The following is a 15,318-nucleotide window of genomic DNA, read 5'->3' on the forward strand; positions in this document are numbered from 1 at the left end:
ACACACTATAAGTAGCTCCATAATTGCATATTTGTTTTCCTCCAGAGCTCTTGAGTGGTTACCATATGGTCTTGGCAATTTCTGACTCTTCATCTTATCAATTAGTCCTAAAATGCATTTTATTGTCATTTAATTTGAGACAGTTCCTTACACTTGTCCCCATAAGTTTGGCTCTCGTGGGGCAATAACCTCCCTCAACCATAGTGAGCACCAACACAAAGCTTCAGTTTACTTTTCAACAGCATTTTTTCTCTCTTACAGTAATCCTTCCAGAGACTGGTCATCTGTTGACCAAAACTCTGGAAAAGTACCTGATTCTGGCAATTTTGAAAATATTTTACTAGCATTTTTATTATTCCTTTAGTGAGTTTGCACCTTAAAATTTTCCCTTGCCTGCCCTACAGATTTAGCTTTACAGTTAATGCTTTTTTTGATTTTTTTTTTTTCTCAGTTTCTTTATTTGCTCAGAAATCCATGATTTTGAATACTCTCTTCCACTCTGCTGTTAGAATATTGCCTTTTTGGTCCCTTGTAGAACTATTTCACTTAGTGATATATTGCTTTGAGCTTTGGATAGGGTGTTTTTATCTAGTTTCTCATCCTCTGTATCCTTATAGGAGCTGCTTTTATTTCCTTTTAAGAAGGTCCCATACTTTTGAATAGGTCCCATTTTTAAGTTAGGTATTACTGTGTCGTGGTTTAACACCAGTCGGCAACTAAGCACCAAGCAGCCACTTGCTCACACCTCCCCACCCAGTGGGATGGGGTAGAGAATCAGAAAAGAAGTAAAACTCGTGGGTTGAGATAAAGACAGCTTAATAGGACAGAAAGGAAGAAAATAATAATAATGATGATAATAGTAACAAGGATAAAATTACAATAATAATAATAATAATAATAATAATAATAATAATAATAAATTAATTAGAATATAAACAAGTGATGCAAAATGCAATTGCTCATCACTCACCGACTGATGCCCAGTTAGTTCCCAAGCAGCGATGTGCCCCCCACCAGGCCAACTCCCCCCCAGTTTATATGCTGGACATGATGTTACATGGTATGGAATATTGCTTTGGCCAGTTTGGGTCAGCTGTTCTGGCTGTGTCCCCTCCCAACTTCTTGTGCCCCTCCAGCCTTCTTGCTGGCTGGGCATGAAAAGCTGAAAAATCCTTGATCTAGTATAAACACGACTTAGCAACAACTGAAAACATCACTGTGTTATCAACATTCTTCTCATACTAAATCCAAAACATAACACTATACCAGCTACTAGGAAAAAAATTAACTCTATCCCAGCCAAAACCAGGACATATTGTGAGGTAGTTGTTGGGGAAAATTAAATACTCCTAAGATACACTGTCACAAATCCCTCAGAAAAAAAAGATTGGTATCCACCAAGGTGTTTTCAAAGGGAGGCTTTGGATGAAAGAGGACATATAACACCTCCAGCTGGAAGGGGAAGGATGGGGAGGACTCTACCACGGCACTGCAGGGAGCAGGGATCTGGATGCTGGCTGAGGTGGGCAGAGGAACCTCTGAGCACCACGCTTTCAAAAGGGCTTGCGAGAAGACTGCATCAGGGACTGGTAAAAGAGAGGTAGGGAATGTGGAGAAGCAACTCCCAGAGGAGGATTCATGTTCAAAAGCAGGAATGCACCTGTGTCAGCAGAATGATGTGAACTCACTCATTCAAGAGAGGGGAGGTGGAAAGATCTTCTGTTATTACAGGTTCTCTACACTCACACAGGCAGTACATATGGAGCAGAGCTGTCAGATGTGGCCTTTTTTCAGCATGCTGGACCTCTCTTCTGCTAGGCGCGCTCTGGGGAGGCCACAGGGAGCTTGGGGTGAAAGCCCATGTGCATTTCCCTACACCACGGCTCCCACCTCTGCTGCAGTGCTCAGCACCCTTGTGGCTTACAGGAATTAATGATTCATGGATGATGGAAAAGCTGTGTTGCTTTTCCGGGTGGCTGGCATCCAGCTCACCTGGAAGAAATGATCTCAAACAAAGAAAAGAGGGGACAGCTCCCATTGGGATGCAGCATGGGCCATGCACCTTTCTCTGCAAGGGCAAGCATGCAGGCAGGACAGCTCTGGTGCTATGTCACTGGCTGGTGTCATCCTACACTTGGATGGGACTGACAGTGGTTGGTTAGCCTCAGGGTACTCAGGATACTGGTCTGTCCAGGCAGCTTTTTGCTCACAGATGTAAGTGTCCCAGTACAGCAGCACCCTGTCTGTGGGGACAGGCTCCCTCCTCATGCAGACAAGGTTTACAAAATGCAATGTAAATGGAATATAAAGCAGGCAGCTGGCAGAATCCAGGCAGGCCTGCAGATCCACAACGACTCACAGAAACAAATCTACCAGATGTTTCAGCCTCACAAGGGAGCCAAATGCCTGTCCTACTGCAGGAATTGTGTTTTGCCTCCTGTTGTGTTGGCTTCCTGCAAGAACGCTGGAAAATGGTGGTGGTTTGAGAGTTACTTCCCCTTCCTAAAATTGGTGCTACCATAGGCTTCTGTAGTTAGTGAATATCAACAAGAAATAAATCAGAGCTTGGAGAAACGCTGTTCTCCACTGTTCCTCCAGTGTGGCTTGTTTACACTGCTGCGCTGCAATCTGAAAAGCGCCATCTATAATGAATACTAAATAGTGGGAGTCTTTTTCTCAGCAATGTGTTACTAAACCTGATCGCTGTGCAGTATAATATGCTGGGAGAGAGCGGGGGCTTGGCTGTGTTTCTCTGTTTCATGCAGTCATAGAAACTGTCAAGCTTAGGTGCCTCTGTGATCTCCAAGCAGCATGTCTCTCTACACCCTTTCCTAGCTACCCATTTATTTTTAAAATGTTCCATTGTTACTGTAGCTCAGTTCTTTCAGCCAATTTTAATGTCATTATTATTTCTGCCTCTTTAAAATTTATCTACTTATGCAATTTTAATTTTTTTTTTTCAAACCAATTCATAGTAATATGTTAACAGCTGCCTTGTAGTGGAAGTCACCTAGAGTTAACACTCAAAAGTCCTCACTATTAAGAAATGACTCACCTCTGTGACATAAAATCTGTACTGCATTGCCCTGCACCCCTGTCCTCAGCACATTCACATGTGTCTCCACTTCATCACCAAGAACATTTCCGACCTTGCGGTGAGTACCTGCCTGTGGAGGGTACATGCAAAACCAAAGGGTACCAGAAAGCAAGAACATTTTTCTGCACACTAATGACTTCTAGAGTATTTCTACAGCTCCTTAAGCTTAAAGGACCAGGAAGTAGAAGAGGTCCTATATTGCAGAAGGTGGTGAAAAAAGGGACAAAAGAAGAAAGAGTCGTAACAGGGCCCCTGCTCACACTTCAAAATTCCTGCAGCCAACATGGAATATATCTGCTTCTATTTTGGGAGTTTGACAACACTTTTGATTTCTCTCCTCTGCCAGCAGTTTCATCTTCCAAACAGTTCAAGGCATGACCATGATGATAATTCTACATAACAAAATGCACAGCGGAAACTGTACTGACCCAAAGGCTTGTTAACACACAGCGTAGGTAAAGAGTTTGTTGGGTGGCATTTTTTTGCCCTTTAGAATACTGAATTCAGGCAAAATCAAAGTTTCTGAAAAACAGCAAATTGTTCATACTAATGCAATGCATGTTCTTTCTTCCTTGACTTATATACTGGAGTGTTCGTATAAATATACATACACTTCCTATACACACAGTATCAAACACTCCAGCAGAAGTGCTACAAGACAAAGTATAATACCTTGTTTTGGTAAGATCAAACTTACAGACACGTGGGCTCACTGAACAGGAGATACTAAAACTTATCACACACGTACTTCTTGTTGAGCTGTGCAAAGGTCATTCTGTTCTGTGAATAAGCCCATGTCAACAGTGAGCATATATCAGAGTTCAGAAAACACTTTGCTGAGGAGATCCAGGCTTTCTGGGTTAAAAGGTTATGAAATTTAGTCTAATCTCTATTTCTATTTTCTTAGATGTTCACTACCAATCTATTATAGGCAAAGAAGTCAGTGCATCCCAAAATTAAGGTTTCCCAACTTCTTCTTTTACATGACCATGACCACATTTTTACAAGACTTGCTAGACTTGTGGTTCAAACTGTTCAGAATTCTCTCAAGCTAGCCTGAAATATCTTTTTTAAATTAAGCTGATTTGCATCATAATTTCTCAGACTGAAAGAAAATAATTTCTTTTTGTTAAAACATTCCTTCCACCACTCTCAAGAGCCTTTTGTGTCTCTGTGCTTTATCACAGGAATTTCACATTTGGCACAGGGTTTCTCCTGGTGAGAGGTTTGTATCTGTTGCCTTCACAACTGTCCACAAAGTTCTTACACCTTCAAACAACTGGAACAACTAGCAGTCATCTACAAGTCAAATAGAACAACTAAGATACCAATTTAACACCCAGGAAAAGAAAAACACTGGAATAATCTGAATGATTTCTAAGCACATAGAAACTAATAAAGAGATGAGTGCTTGTCAACATGAATTCCCCATGAACAAAACAAGCTGACTCAATCTAATTTCACTCTCCGATGGATGAGACTTTGTGGATAAGGAAGAAACAGCCAATACCCCATACCTCAATGTCACTGAGGCTCCTGACATTGTCCCACACAACATTCATGAGTGCAAGAATTCCCTGGCTGAAGTCATGACACAAATCTGGTTGGAATCTGCACTCTGAGAGTAGTTTCCAATGGTTCACTGTGAAACGTAAAGGACAAATTGAATGGTTACTCAGCTGTTCATAAGTTCCATTCAATATTTTATTGATAGCCTGGATGAGGGAATGGACTGTGTGTTTCTTAAATCTGCCAAGATTAAATCTGCAAAGAGCGGCTACAAATACATGGGGGATAGCAGTATTAAAAACTTTTGACAACTTGGATAAGTTGTCTATAAATATAGGAGTCATCTCAATAGTAGAAAGTGTGGCATTTTAACTTAGGCAGGAGTAAAGTGCACAAATACAGGATAGACATCAGCTGGGCAGAAAGCACTCTGGAAAAAAAAAAGATCTGAAGGTTCTGATAGATCACAAGCTGAACAAGGGTTATTGTCCTGTGCAAAGAGAAGACACTACGCAGATATATTAACAGAAGAATTACCTACAAGACATCTTGCAGGTCCTTTAGCTGTACTCAGTAATGCCTCAGTGCAGAGGCATATCCAGTCTCAAGTATTGCTCCTCAAGAAAGGTTGACAGGCTAAGCAGCAAGAATAACAATAATGGTTAGAGGTCTGGAAAACATGACCTGAATCAAGAGGCTGAGAACAGGAGGTGCTCAAAAGAGAGGCGGCCATGGAGACATGCAATAACAGTCGTGACAGAGTCAGGATCGGTCCAGTAATGGTCCTGTAGCAGACAAAAGTCTGCTACAAAATGGAAGAGAAACAACAGTTCTGCATATGCCAAGAACGTCATAAGCAGATCTGATTCTGTCGTGGAAGAAGGAGCTGAACTAAGTGATCAGCTGAGATTTCTTCCAGCTTTGGTTTTCAATGATTCTGTGCTCACCAATGCTGATTAGAGTTTGTCTGTACTCAATTTGTCCTGATGTACCCCAGTGACTTCATACAGTAATTGCTCATGCACATTTACATCATTTCTGCATTAACATCATCATTAAGGTTACAGTGTTTTACATTCATCTTACCATCTTAAGACTATCTGTCTTACAAATACCTTATCAAAATGCTATTTGCCAAACCAGCTTGACTTGCAACTCATTAATCAAAAGACATTTGAATAATTAGTCCTCAAATAGTAATTCAATAAAATCTTCATATCTTAATTTTCCTTTCTAACCAGCGCAATGGGCAAAAGGGTTTGTAATCATTTGGCACCACTACTCTCAGACTCAAAGAATCTAAATTAGAGCTGCTGGTGACAGTCTCCCATTCCACTGCCACAATTTTAGAAACTACTACAATTTTAGAAAAAATTGTAAACATCTTGGGCCTCTCAGTTCCAGATTCTTATAGAAGACACCAGATCACTGCTGCTGCCATTAGCACCCAGTCCAATCCCTGGCACAAAAGCAGGACCAGCACTACCTATGTCCATTCTGACATTGGGAGAGATGCACTTAAAATCTTCCCCAGACCACCCATTTCAGTGATTACATATCCTATATTAACAATGTATTCCTAATGTCTCTGTTAGTGCAGTTCAACCTGTTATCTCCAGCTATCTCCCCAGTGGGCATGGAAAACAGTTTAAGATGCAGTGGCCAGGCAGGGCATCTGACTAATATGACTGCTTCTTAGTCACAATTACTTCTCAGGGTGCCAAAGGAAAGCAGTGCTGCCTTATCAAATAATTATAATCAATTACCAATATTGATCAGAACCAGCCATAGCTGAGCTTCCCACAGGATCCATTGAATTAAATGGTTGTGCTGTAGTATTGCTGGAAGGAAAACAAAGATCCTTGTGAAGTTGTGCAGGTTCTAAGATTTATGAAAATACAGCTCAATTTCACTGGCGTACAATCAGTTAAATCAACATTATATAAAACCAGAAATAATACAAGCCACAGACCTTGTTAGCTCTGTATACCTTTACACTATTGTTAAATTGAGTTGATACGCCAGAGAGTGGAAACCCAAAAGATTCCAGATTTATCATCTTGATTCTTTACATCTGTTCTCAAGAATTTACACTGCTGCCAGCTCCTCTTCCATTCCGATTACCTTCTCTGTAACATATTGGCTTTCTTACTTTTACTGAATAATTCCTGGTCTATTATATCTATAATTATACTAATAATTAAGCATGCCTTTTCATCAGCTAGCAGCTAATTACTTCTGTTCCTACCCAGCTTTCTCAGAAAACAGTCAATTCATCTGTATCCATATCACTCTCACTGTTGCTAAGCAGTCAATGCTAGTCAGCAGTTGCACTGTAACTGGCGTTGTTTGGTTCACCCTGGCTTTAAATGTATTTTGCAGTAGCTGAGTGGGGGTGCCTTTCAACCTCAGAGTAAACGTTTTTCACTGGTAAGCAAGCTTTAGTCACACGCTAAGTGCAGCACCTGCTTGGCAAAGAGTGCTTATCCCCACCAGTTTCAGAGCAGCTTTGGAGCTGTTTGTAAGCAGCTACTACTTACTGCAAGGAGCGGTCTGTAATTGGAGAGACCCAGAAAGAATCAGCTACCAAACCAGGCTCTACCAACTGCAGTCTTAGTCCTTTTTTGGTCAGACCTTATCCAAGATTTTGTTACATGCAAACTGAAGTCATGAAGTAGTCTAAGCTCTCAATTCTCTAGCATTATCACAGTGAAGAACTACTTGCATTTACACACTGTCCTTCCAGACTTCTTGGTATACCGAATCATTCCTGTGTCCACTAATCTGAGAACTGGACATTGTCATCGTGACTCTGCTGTCTCACTCTGGTTCCCACCAGCACAGCATAGATGGGGTCTGTCCCAAACCACTCAAGCTAGTTAGTATCAGACTTCAGTGATGTGGCATCAAATCAGCCCAAATTTTCAAATTACCTGTCATTTTGTCCACTGTAGGTTAGAGAGAGAAGCTGATGTTCCAGGGCCAGAATTCCCACCACCTCCGGCCCTGGCAAGCCACTTCCTTCCCTGTTTCTCAGTTAATGAAATCAGTGAAATTAACATTAGTGAAATGTTAATGGCTGATATTTCCAGGCTTCCTAGAGACTGGGCTAGGCCAAAACCCTTAATCCTTTTACCTGATTCATGACTGCATACTCTGAAATGAAGAAATGTTGGCAAATGCAGTGGTTGTGCTTGATTCCAGAGGAAGGGAATTAAAAAATGAGGAAATTTGTTTAAAAAAAACACTCAGAGTGGCAGCCAGAAAGGCAAAATGTTTTCAGATGGCAGGTAGACTATTTCAGGATTCTATATTGGAGGCTCAAAGCAAATGCATATAACCTGTCAAAAAAGACTTGAGAGAAAAACAAAAAGCTAGCATCATAAAACAGCAGGATCAGGGAGGCTGTTGGAAGTTAAAAGGTATCCTGCAAAAAGCTGAAGTTGTCTCTGAAAAAGGAAAACTAAGAAGAACATAAATTCTGGCAGACTAAATGTAAAAGCACAATAACATAGACTGAAGAAAGAGTTTAGAAGCAGTTTGCTAAAGAAATAATAAAAAAAAATGTAATAAATCCTTCTTGAACACATCAAGAGCAAGAAGCTTGCAAGAGCCAGTGAGCTATACAGATATGAAAGAAGCACTCAGAAAAGATAATGCCATTGCAAAAAATCTCAAACTCTTCTTTTAAAAATCTCTGTTCACCTGGAGAATCTCAGAGAAACTCTGAAACCAGTATCTTGTTTATAAGGCATCCACAGAAGGCTTGTCTTAATTTAAGGTTGTTAAGAGTAGATAACAAACCACACAAAATGAATAACAACATATCACTGGGCACAGATGATATTCATACAAGGTTTTTACAGAATGTTAAATATGAATCATCTGAGCTAATACCCTTAGTATGTAACCTTTTGCTGAAAATTGCTGCGATTATCAAAGGACTGGAAGGTAACTAATAAGAAATCAGTTTTTAAAAATAAATCCAGTGGCGATTCAAGAAACCACAGATCACTAAGTCTAATGTCCATATTGGTCATATCGACTAAAGCTCTAGTAAAGAACAGAATTAGTGAATACATGAATAAAAGTAACACATTAAGGAAAAGTAAACATGACTTTTGTAAAAGGAATCTGAGCCTCCTAAATCTGCTGGAATTCTTTGAAGGAATCAAAAGCATGTAAATAACAGAGAAATTTTCCCTGTATTTCCAACTCACCCCAAGCTTCCAGAAACCTCAGACACTGAAGGTCTCATCAAAGGCTTTTAAATAAACTGAACAGGCAGGGACTACAGGTAAGGACCTCACAAAGTTAAATAATAGTTTCATATTGGAAAAAGAAGGCAAGACTAAAGGATGAGTTTTCACAGTGGAAGATGATCATCAGTGGAGTCCCATGGGGATTAAGGTCCATTGTGTTCAATGTGTTCAGAAGTGATCTGGAAAGTAGGTGGAATAGTGAAGATTTCTGATAAAAACTAAATTAATTAGGATAGTATTTACTAGAAAAACTTGAAGATCTCATGACACTGAACAGCCTCATAATAAAGTGGAAGATAAATTTCAGCCCTGACAACTATAATCTGCCTATCCATGAAAAGCAATGCTAACTTTACAGGGTGATAGGCTCTGAACTAGTTTGCACAATTCAGGAAATGCATCTTGATGTTATAATAGCTAGTTCTATGAATACATCACCTCATTGCTCAACAGCAATCAAAAAAAAGAAAATCAAAGGTTCAGAGTTCTTAGGAGAGAAAAGTATGACTTTGCCACTGTATGAATTCATGGTGCAACTGCTTCTCGAAAACCAAGTGCAGTTCTGGTACCCTTGCCTCCAAAAAAAAAAAAAAAAGAAAGAAAGAAACTGTAACAGGAAACAGAAAAGATACATGGCAGAATGACAAACATGGTAGGTACAAAACTGCTTCCATGTGAAAAACAAAGTTAGCATGCAGAAGTTAAATAGGAAGGGATCACTTGCCATTTGTATTTACCAATTGTACTGAGCAGGCTGGGTGCCAGAAAGGGGAGACAGACATCGTACAAGAGCTCTGTCGCGTGCCTTTTTGTTCAGCTGCTGAAGCCTTCATATTCTGTCAGACAAAAATTTCAAGGGATGTGTAAGATTTGCAACAGCTAGGTTTCATACACAATCCCAGCATGTTTTTGGGAAAAAATATAAGGGGAAAAGGGAGGAACAAAAGACTGCTGTACGTGCAGTACTTTTTGTTTCCATTACTTGTAAATCATAATTCATTAGGGGTCTCCACTTCCTTTCCCATCTGCCCTCCCCAAGCTACAATTTCTGAATTAAAATAAATAAAAAAACACTTAGGCAGCATTTACTAACACCTGACTATGGCAATCCAGCCATGTTGCTTGCCAGCCTCTATAGTGATGTATTTTAACACAGCTCCTCTCACCTTTTTACATTTCTCTCATTTTTCAAACTCCTTTGAGCATTGTGGGTTCAGGTTGTTAACTCAGCTCCTTCAAGGACAGCACTACTTTTCATTCAGTTGTGCAGTGGCTAGTACCAATTGGTCCCACACCTGATAACAGCCTTAAACTACTGGCAAGCTATTAATAATATGCAAAAAATCATTTTAATTGCAACCGGTTGTCTAGAATTTAGGAGCTGTACGAAGAGTTCCTTCTAGCTAAAATATTATTGTCCCATTGTGCATTTTGGAGTTTAGCTCTCATTAAAAGTAATAGAGGGAAATAGTCTGTAGCAAACTGAATGTGTTTGTTTTCACAGTTCACCTCCTGCTCCTCTACACTAAAACACACTCTCACTCAGTGACAAGACCACAGCTGTTGCCATCTTTTACTTACCTGCTGAGTGCAATATTTAGCTTGAGGGACACTGAAGTTTTCTGTTTGTTAGTTATCAGGTCAATAACTCTCACCTTATCACTTCAGTTTCCATTCTGTTGATAAAACCTGTCAGCCTTCCTTGAGTGGTTCCTGGCCCTCAGAAGAAATCACACTAAATTGGCACAACCAAGTAAATCTGCAAGGGATGTGCTCCTGACTTACCAAAGGGAAGGGGGGAGGGCTTGAATTTCTCTCGCTCTTCCTCCTTGCATGGCTCCAATGTCCAAGCGCTTAGAGCTGTGTTGAAATCCTCCCTACAGATCCAGCAGTTCAAGTCAGCTCAGGTCTTTGAATATGGCCCAGAGGAGATGTCTGTGGAGCTGAAATTGATATGTTTAAGTGCAAGAGACAATAATCATTTCTTCAAGTATAAGCTAAAAATACCCAGAAGAAAGTGGAATTCATAATGGAGATTTTAAAGATCTGTGACATACCAGAGTCTGCACAAGGGTTTTAATGAGAGAGAAGCCAATTTAATTGGTCAGTGTGAGCAGATGCTTTGCTGGGTGAGTGGGCTATAACGTCTCACATTCCCATTTAATGCCAGGAGCATCACTGCTGTGCTTAACATGGCTGCGACAAGCCCATGTCAGAGAAGCGCATTGTCAGAATCGGGAAGAACCTTGATAATCAACATCTCTGCGTTGTCAGATCACAGAGCTGAGACAGAAGGAGAAAGCACTAAAAAGAGGAGGCAAAAGCTGACAAAGGAACATTTCTAAAGGTAATTGCATGACTGACCATCTCTGGCTGTCATTTGTTTCATTATTATGCTAGGCATGAAGCTAAAACAGCCCGTTAAGTTTTAAAGTCTGTTAACGCTGCGTTAACAGGGAGTTGCTGAGTACCAGGGTTAAAATCTGCAGGCCTACCCTGTGAAAACACTTCTGGAGTGTATGTCACCATTCATAGGAAACCCAGAAATAACTTCCGTGGACCATTCAATTATAAGCAATCACCACACAGCGCTCCCTCTACTTGTGGCATGGCTCATCAATCAGGTTTTCTGTCACCATGTCTCTTCTCATAGCAGTCACCAGAAGGCTCTGAGCTCCCTCCGAATTCATGTGACATTTACTGTCAGGGGCTGTCAACACCAAGAGATTCTCCCAGGGCCTCAGAGTTCATCACAAAGCAACAAGATATATCCCCAGAACGCACTCCCAGTTCCAGCTCTGGATTACAATGACTGACTGAGGGGCTTTGCAGCAGTCAGGGAAGACTGAAATGGCAGCGCGAGCTATAGCTTATGCCCAAACACCTTCCCTTTCTTATTTTCTTGTTAGAAAAATACAACCACATTAAGAGAGGTTTTAGGCCTATGATTAATTAAGACTTCCTCAAAAATGCCCCTTATAAACTTATTAAGAGAAACATGAGACTGTTTACTTTGAAATTTAGCCTTCCCATCTTCAGCATTGATCCTGCATTCAATGTCTGGTTAACAATACAGTGACCTAGTGGAAAAAATTTATAGAACTTAATAAATTGCAGTTGGCAGTATTGACAGAGTGTGTATATGCACATCTGGTTTCATATGAACATATTACAAGAAATCTAATAAAGTAAAACAAACACATTTTCTTTGTCTGTGAGCTGTGAAACTAGATCATCTGTAATTACAATGTTTCGAGTATACTTGGTGAAAGTCGTATGGTGGGGGTTTTTTTTAGCGGCAAATTTCTGGCTTTAGAAAAAAAAAAAAACTGTTGTGTATCAAAGCTTGCATGTTCCACTAAGTTACTTTGCTCAAGATGCAGAAAAAGAAAAACACAGATGAAAACCTAAGTTACCAGAAGACCAGTATGAGACAAGAGGGAACAGCTCCAGCACCCAGGGAATAAAGTTCCAGTGGCAAATATGTCTCAAAGAAATAGTCAAGAACTTAGAGATATGTTGATTTTGCCTGGACTTTAAGGAGGGACTGGCATTAACAAGTGTTTAAACCAGTGAATAAGAGAGTGCTTTCAATTACAAGGTTTTAAAGGACCTCGGAATGTGTATAATCTCCTAGAACTTCAATGTTTGTTTTTAACTTGCTTTCTACAACCAGTCTGGTTTCCTCTTCCCACCAAAATAAATCTATTTCTTAAGGAGCACAGTATTTATTTCCCTAAGGAGCAAAGTATTTATTTTCCTAAAATTATTGTGTGATAACAAACAGTTTTCTCAGCCTCTTCTCTTACACTCTGTGTGCTAGCCCACTGATCACCATCATCTGAGCCCAACAATCCAGGCAATTTTCCATCCAACTTACAGTCTATTTATCCAATCCATACCTCACCAATTTGCTAAGATGATAATATGGGAGACCATGTCAAAGGCCTTGCTAAAGTCAAGATAAACAACACCCACTGCTCTCCCCTTGTTCTCTGAGCCAGTCTCATCACAGAAGGCAATCAGGTTGGTTAAGCATGATTGCCCTTGTCAAATCCTTGCTGGCTGTTCCCAGCCACCTTCTTGTCCTTCACATGCTTAAAACAAAGTTTCCAGGAGAAGGTGTGCCATCATCTCCCAGAGACCCAGGCTAAACAGAGTGTTTTAGAGTTGCCCATTCCCTCTTCTTACCCTTCTTGAATGCACATGATGTTTGCCCTTTTTCAGTTATCAGAATCCTCTCCTGATTACTGTGACCTTTCAAAGTGGCCCTGCAATGACATCAGCCACCTCCCTCAGCACTCCTGGGTGCATGGACCACCACCAACGGTCAGAAATGCTGTAGCAAGACACTCTGCACCTGCAGCAATTCCTCATGGCTTATTGCCTCTTCCTTCCCAATGTCCTTTCTACTCTCTGACTGCAAGCTGCACGTACACAAACTAGCTGAGCTGGGAAGACACAAGGAGCAGCTCTCACACAGAATGCACTGTCCTCCTGCCTGCATAGCTGGAGTCGTTTCTCTCCATGACATTTACTCCTTTAGCCACGTTACTCCATGACAGCCTACATCTCTGATCTTTGCTATCTCAACTTCGTCTTGCTCTGGACAATCCCCTTCCTCATCTCACAGAATCCCCCTCTCATCTCATCTTCATTTGGCTATTTTCCTTCTCCAGAGTAAAAGACACAAACGCACAGCAACTGCACAACTGACATTGTTCAACTCCTGTGGCATCCTCACAATATGAATCAAAACAGATTAGCTCTGCTATTGACTTGCCAGTTGCAGGAAAGAGAGAGTATCAAACACCGGATGACTCGGGACTTGAAAGGAAACTAGGACTAACAGCATTAAAAATACAGTGATTAGCCGAGAAGATCTTGGATGAACCAATACCAACAAATGCAGTTTAAGTTTTTGGAGCATTAATTACTGATATCAACTTGATAAGCAAGAAAATTAAGGCAAGATGGAGTGAAGATACTGATATTTCTACTTTGCATGTAATTTTCATCCCCAAACAAACTGTAGTAGCTTAGCAAATACCAGTCTACTAAGATGAGACAATTACAGACACATTTACTAAAACAGACAACTAAATGACTTTGTAATTAAGGTATTTAGCCAAATCTGGGGTGAAAAGGATAAAGGATTTGTGTCCCATAAGACACTACAAAAAAAATAAAAGCTATGGAAAACCAAAAGAAATTCAGTAGTTTAAAGCAAGCATTTAGGCTGATGAAAGAGAGTGATTACGTATCTCCTGGAAAGCCACGCTTGGAGCTAACCTTGCAGCCAGCCAAGCATAAAACACGGATAATATTGAACAAGAACTACCAGTTCATAACAGGAATTACCAGCAAAGAGAACACCATATTCTGGAAAGAGAGACAAACTGCCAGAACAACCAAGAATTTCTGTGCCTATGGAATGAAGAAATAAACAAGAAAGTACGCTGTTCAGCTGAAACGAGCACAGGGGCAGCAATATTCATACTTCTGGAGGAAACGACTAGGGTAAGGAGAATATAAAGCGTATCTTTTTCTCACACTGGCATGCCATGCTCTCGGTTGGGAACTCTGCCATCTCCTGTTGCAACACGGTTGAAACACACTGGCCAAGGAAGGCCTCTGCGAGCACGATCAATCACAAAATCAGGCTGACTGCAGACAGGAGGTGGATGCAGGTTCATACACAACCCAAACCACAACCACATCTTAATGCATTTTTTACACATTTCCATTCACAAATGTTTTGCATTTATACCCATTTCCCAGATATAATTAATCAGATCACTGGTTACAGAAAGATCAAGCGACTGAGTTTCTGTTCACACCTGAAATTACTTTCTTGCTACAAGAAAAGTATTTTGCAGTATGCGATTTCTCCTTGTCTTATCTCAATTGCAGGGCGCCCAAATGTCCACCTGCACTGCCGTTGCAGGCCATTCTGGGTCTGGAAAAGGCAAGGTTTCTTAGGCAATCTCAGGTTTGGGTATACTGCAGCACTCCCCGCTACTAATTTGGTCCCTACTTCCAAATCCTCACACCCAGGGCATTTCTCCGGGCTCAGGGACTTCACAGAAACCCCAGATCTGCAGCACAACCGGCTGCCCCCACCTACTTGAGCTTTCCAAGGGGGATTTATCACACACACACCCCCCGAGCCACAGGCGATCCCCAGAACACCCAGACCTACAAGCGCACCCCCCACACGGCCTTCAAGGAACGCCCCCCCCAGCACCCACCGGGCCTACAAGGCACCCCGACCCACACGGGGACCCCAGGGCCTAGGCGGGCCCCTCCAGGCGGCCCGGGCCTCCCTCAGCCCCGTCCCCGCCCCGTCCCACAGCACGGCCCTTCCCGGGCCGCCCGCGCCGTTCCCGCGCTCCGCCGGGCGCCGCTCTAGCTCCTCTCTATGGTACGGCGGTGCAGTCTATCCCTGCC

General features: G+C 41.4%; 1 protein-coding gene across 4 annotated transcripts in view; it reads right to left on the minus strand.

Moving 5' to 3' along the window:
• Nucleotides 1-15,077, minus strand: part of LOC138682301 (uncharacterized) — a 51,771-nt gene extending 36,694 nt beyond the window's left edge. The window contains exons 1-6 of one of the 4 annotated variants that reach the window (XM_069772379.1): nt 10,654-15,077; nt 7,540-9,704; nt 6,373-6,447; nt 5,148-5,242; nt 4,615-4,739; nt 3,056-3,167 (exon numbers count right to left, since the gene is read on the minus strand). In XM_069772379.1, the coding sequence (XP_069628480.1) occupies nt 3,056-3,167; nt 4,615-4,739; nt 5,148-5,154 (244 nt within the window). In that variant the 5' untranslated portion in view covers nt 5,155-5,242; nt 6,373-6,447; nt 7,540-9,704; nt 10,654-15,077. The other 3 variants (XM_069772378.1, XM_069772377.1, XM_069772380.1) reach the window with 3 other exon arrangements.
• Nucleotides 15,078-15,318: the final 241 nt, after the last annotated feature.

This window comes from Haliaeetus albicilla, chromosome 27, assembly GCF_947461875.1.
Source record: "Haliaeetus albicilla chromosome 27, bHalAlb1.1, whole genome shotgun sequence".
NCBI lineage: Eukaryota > Metazoa > Chordata > Aves > Accipitriformes > Accipitridae > Haliaeetus > Haliaeetus albicilla.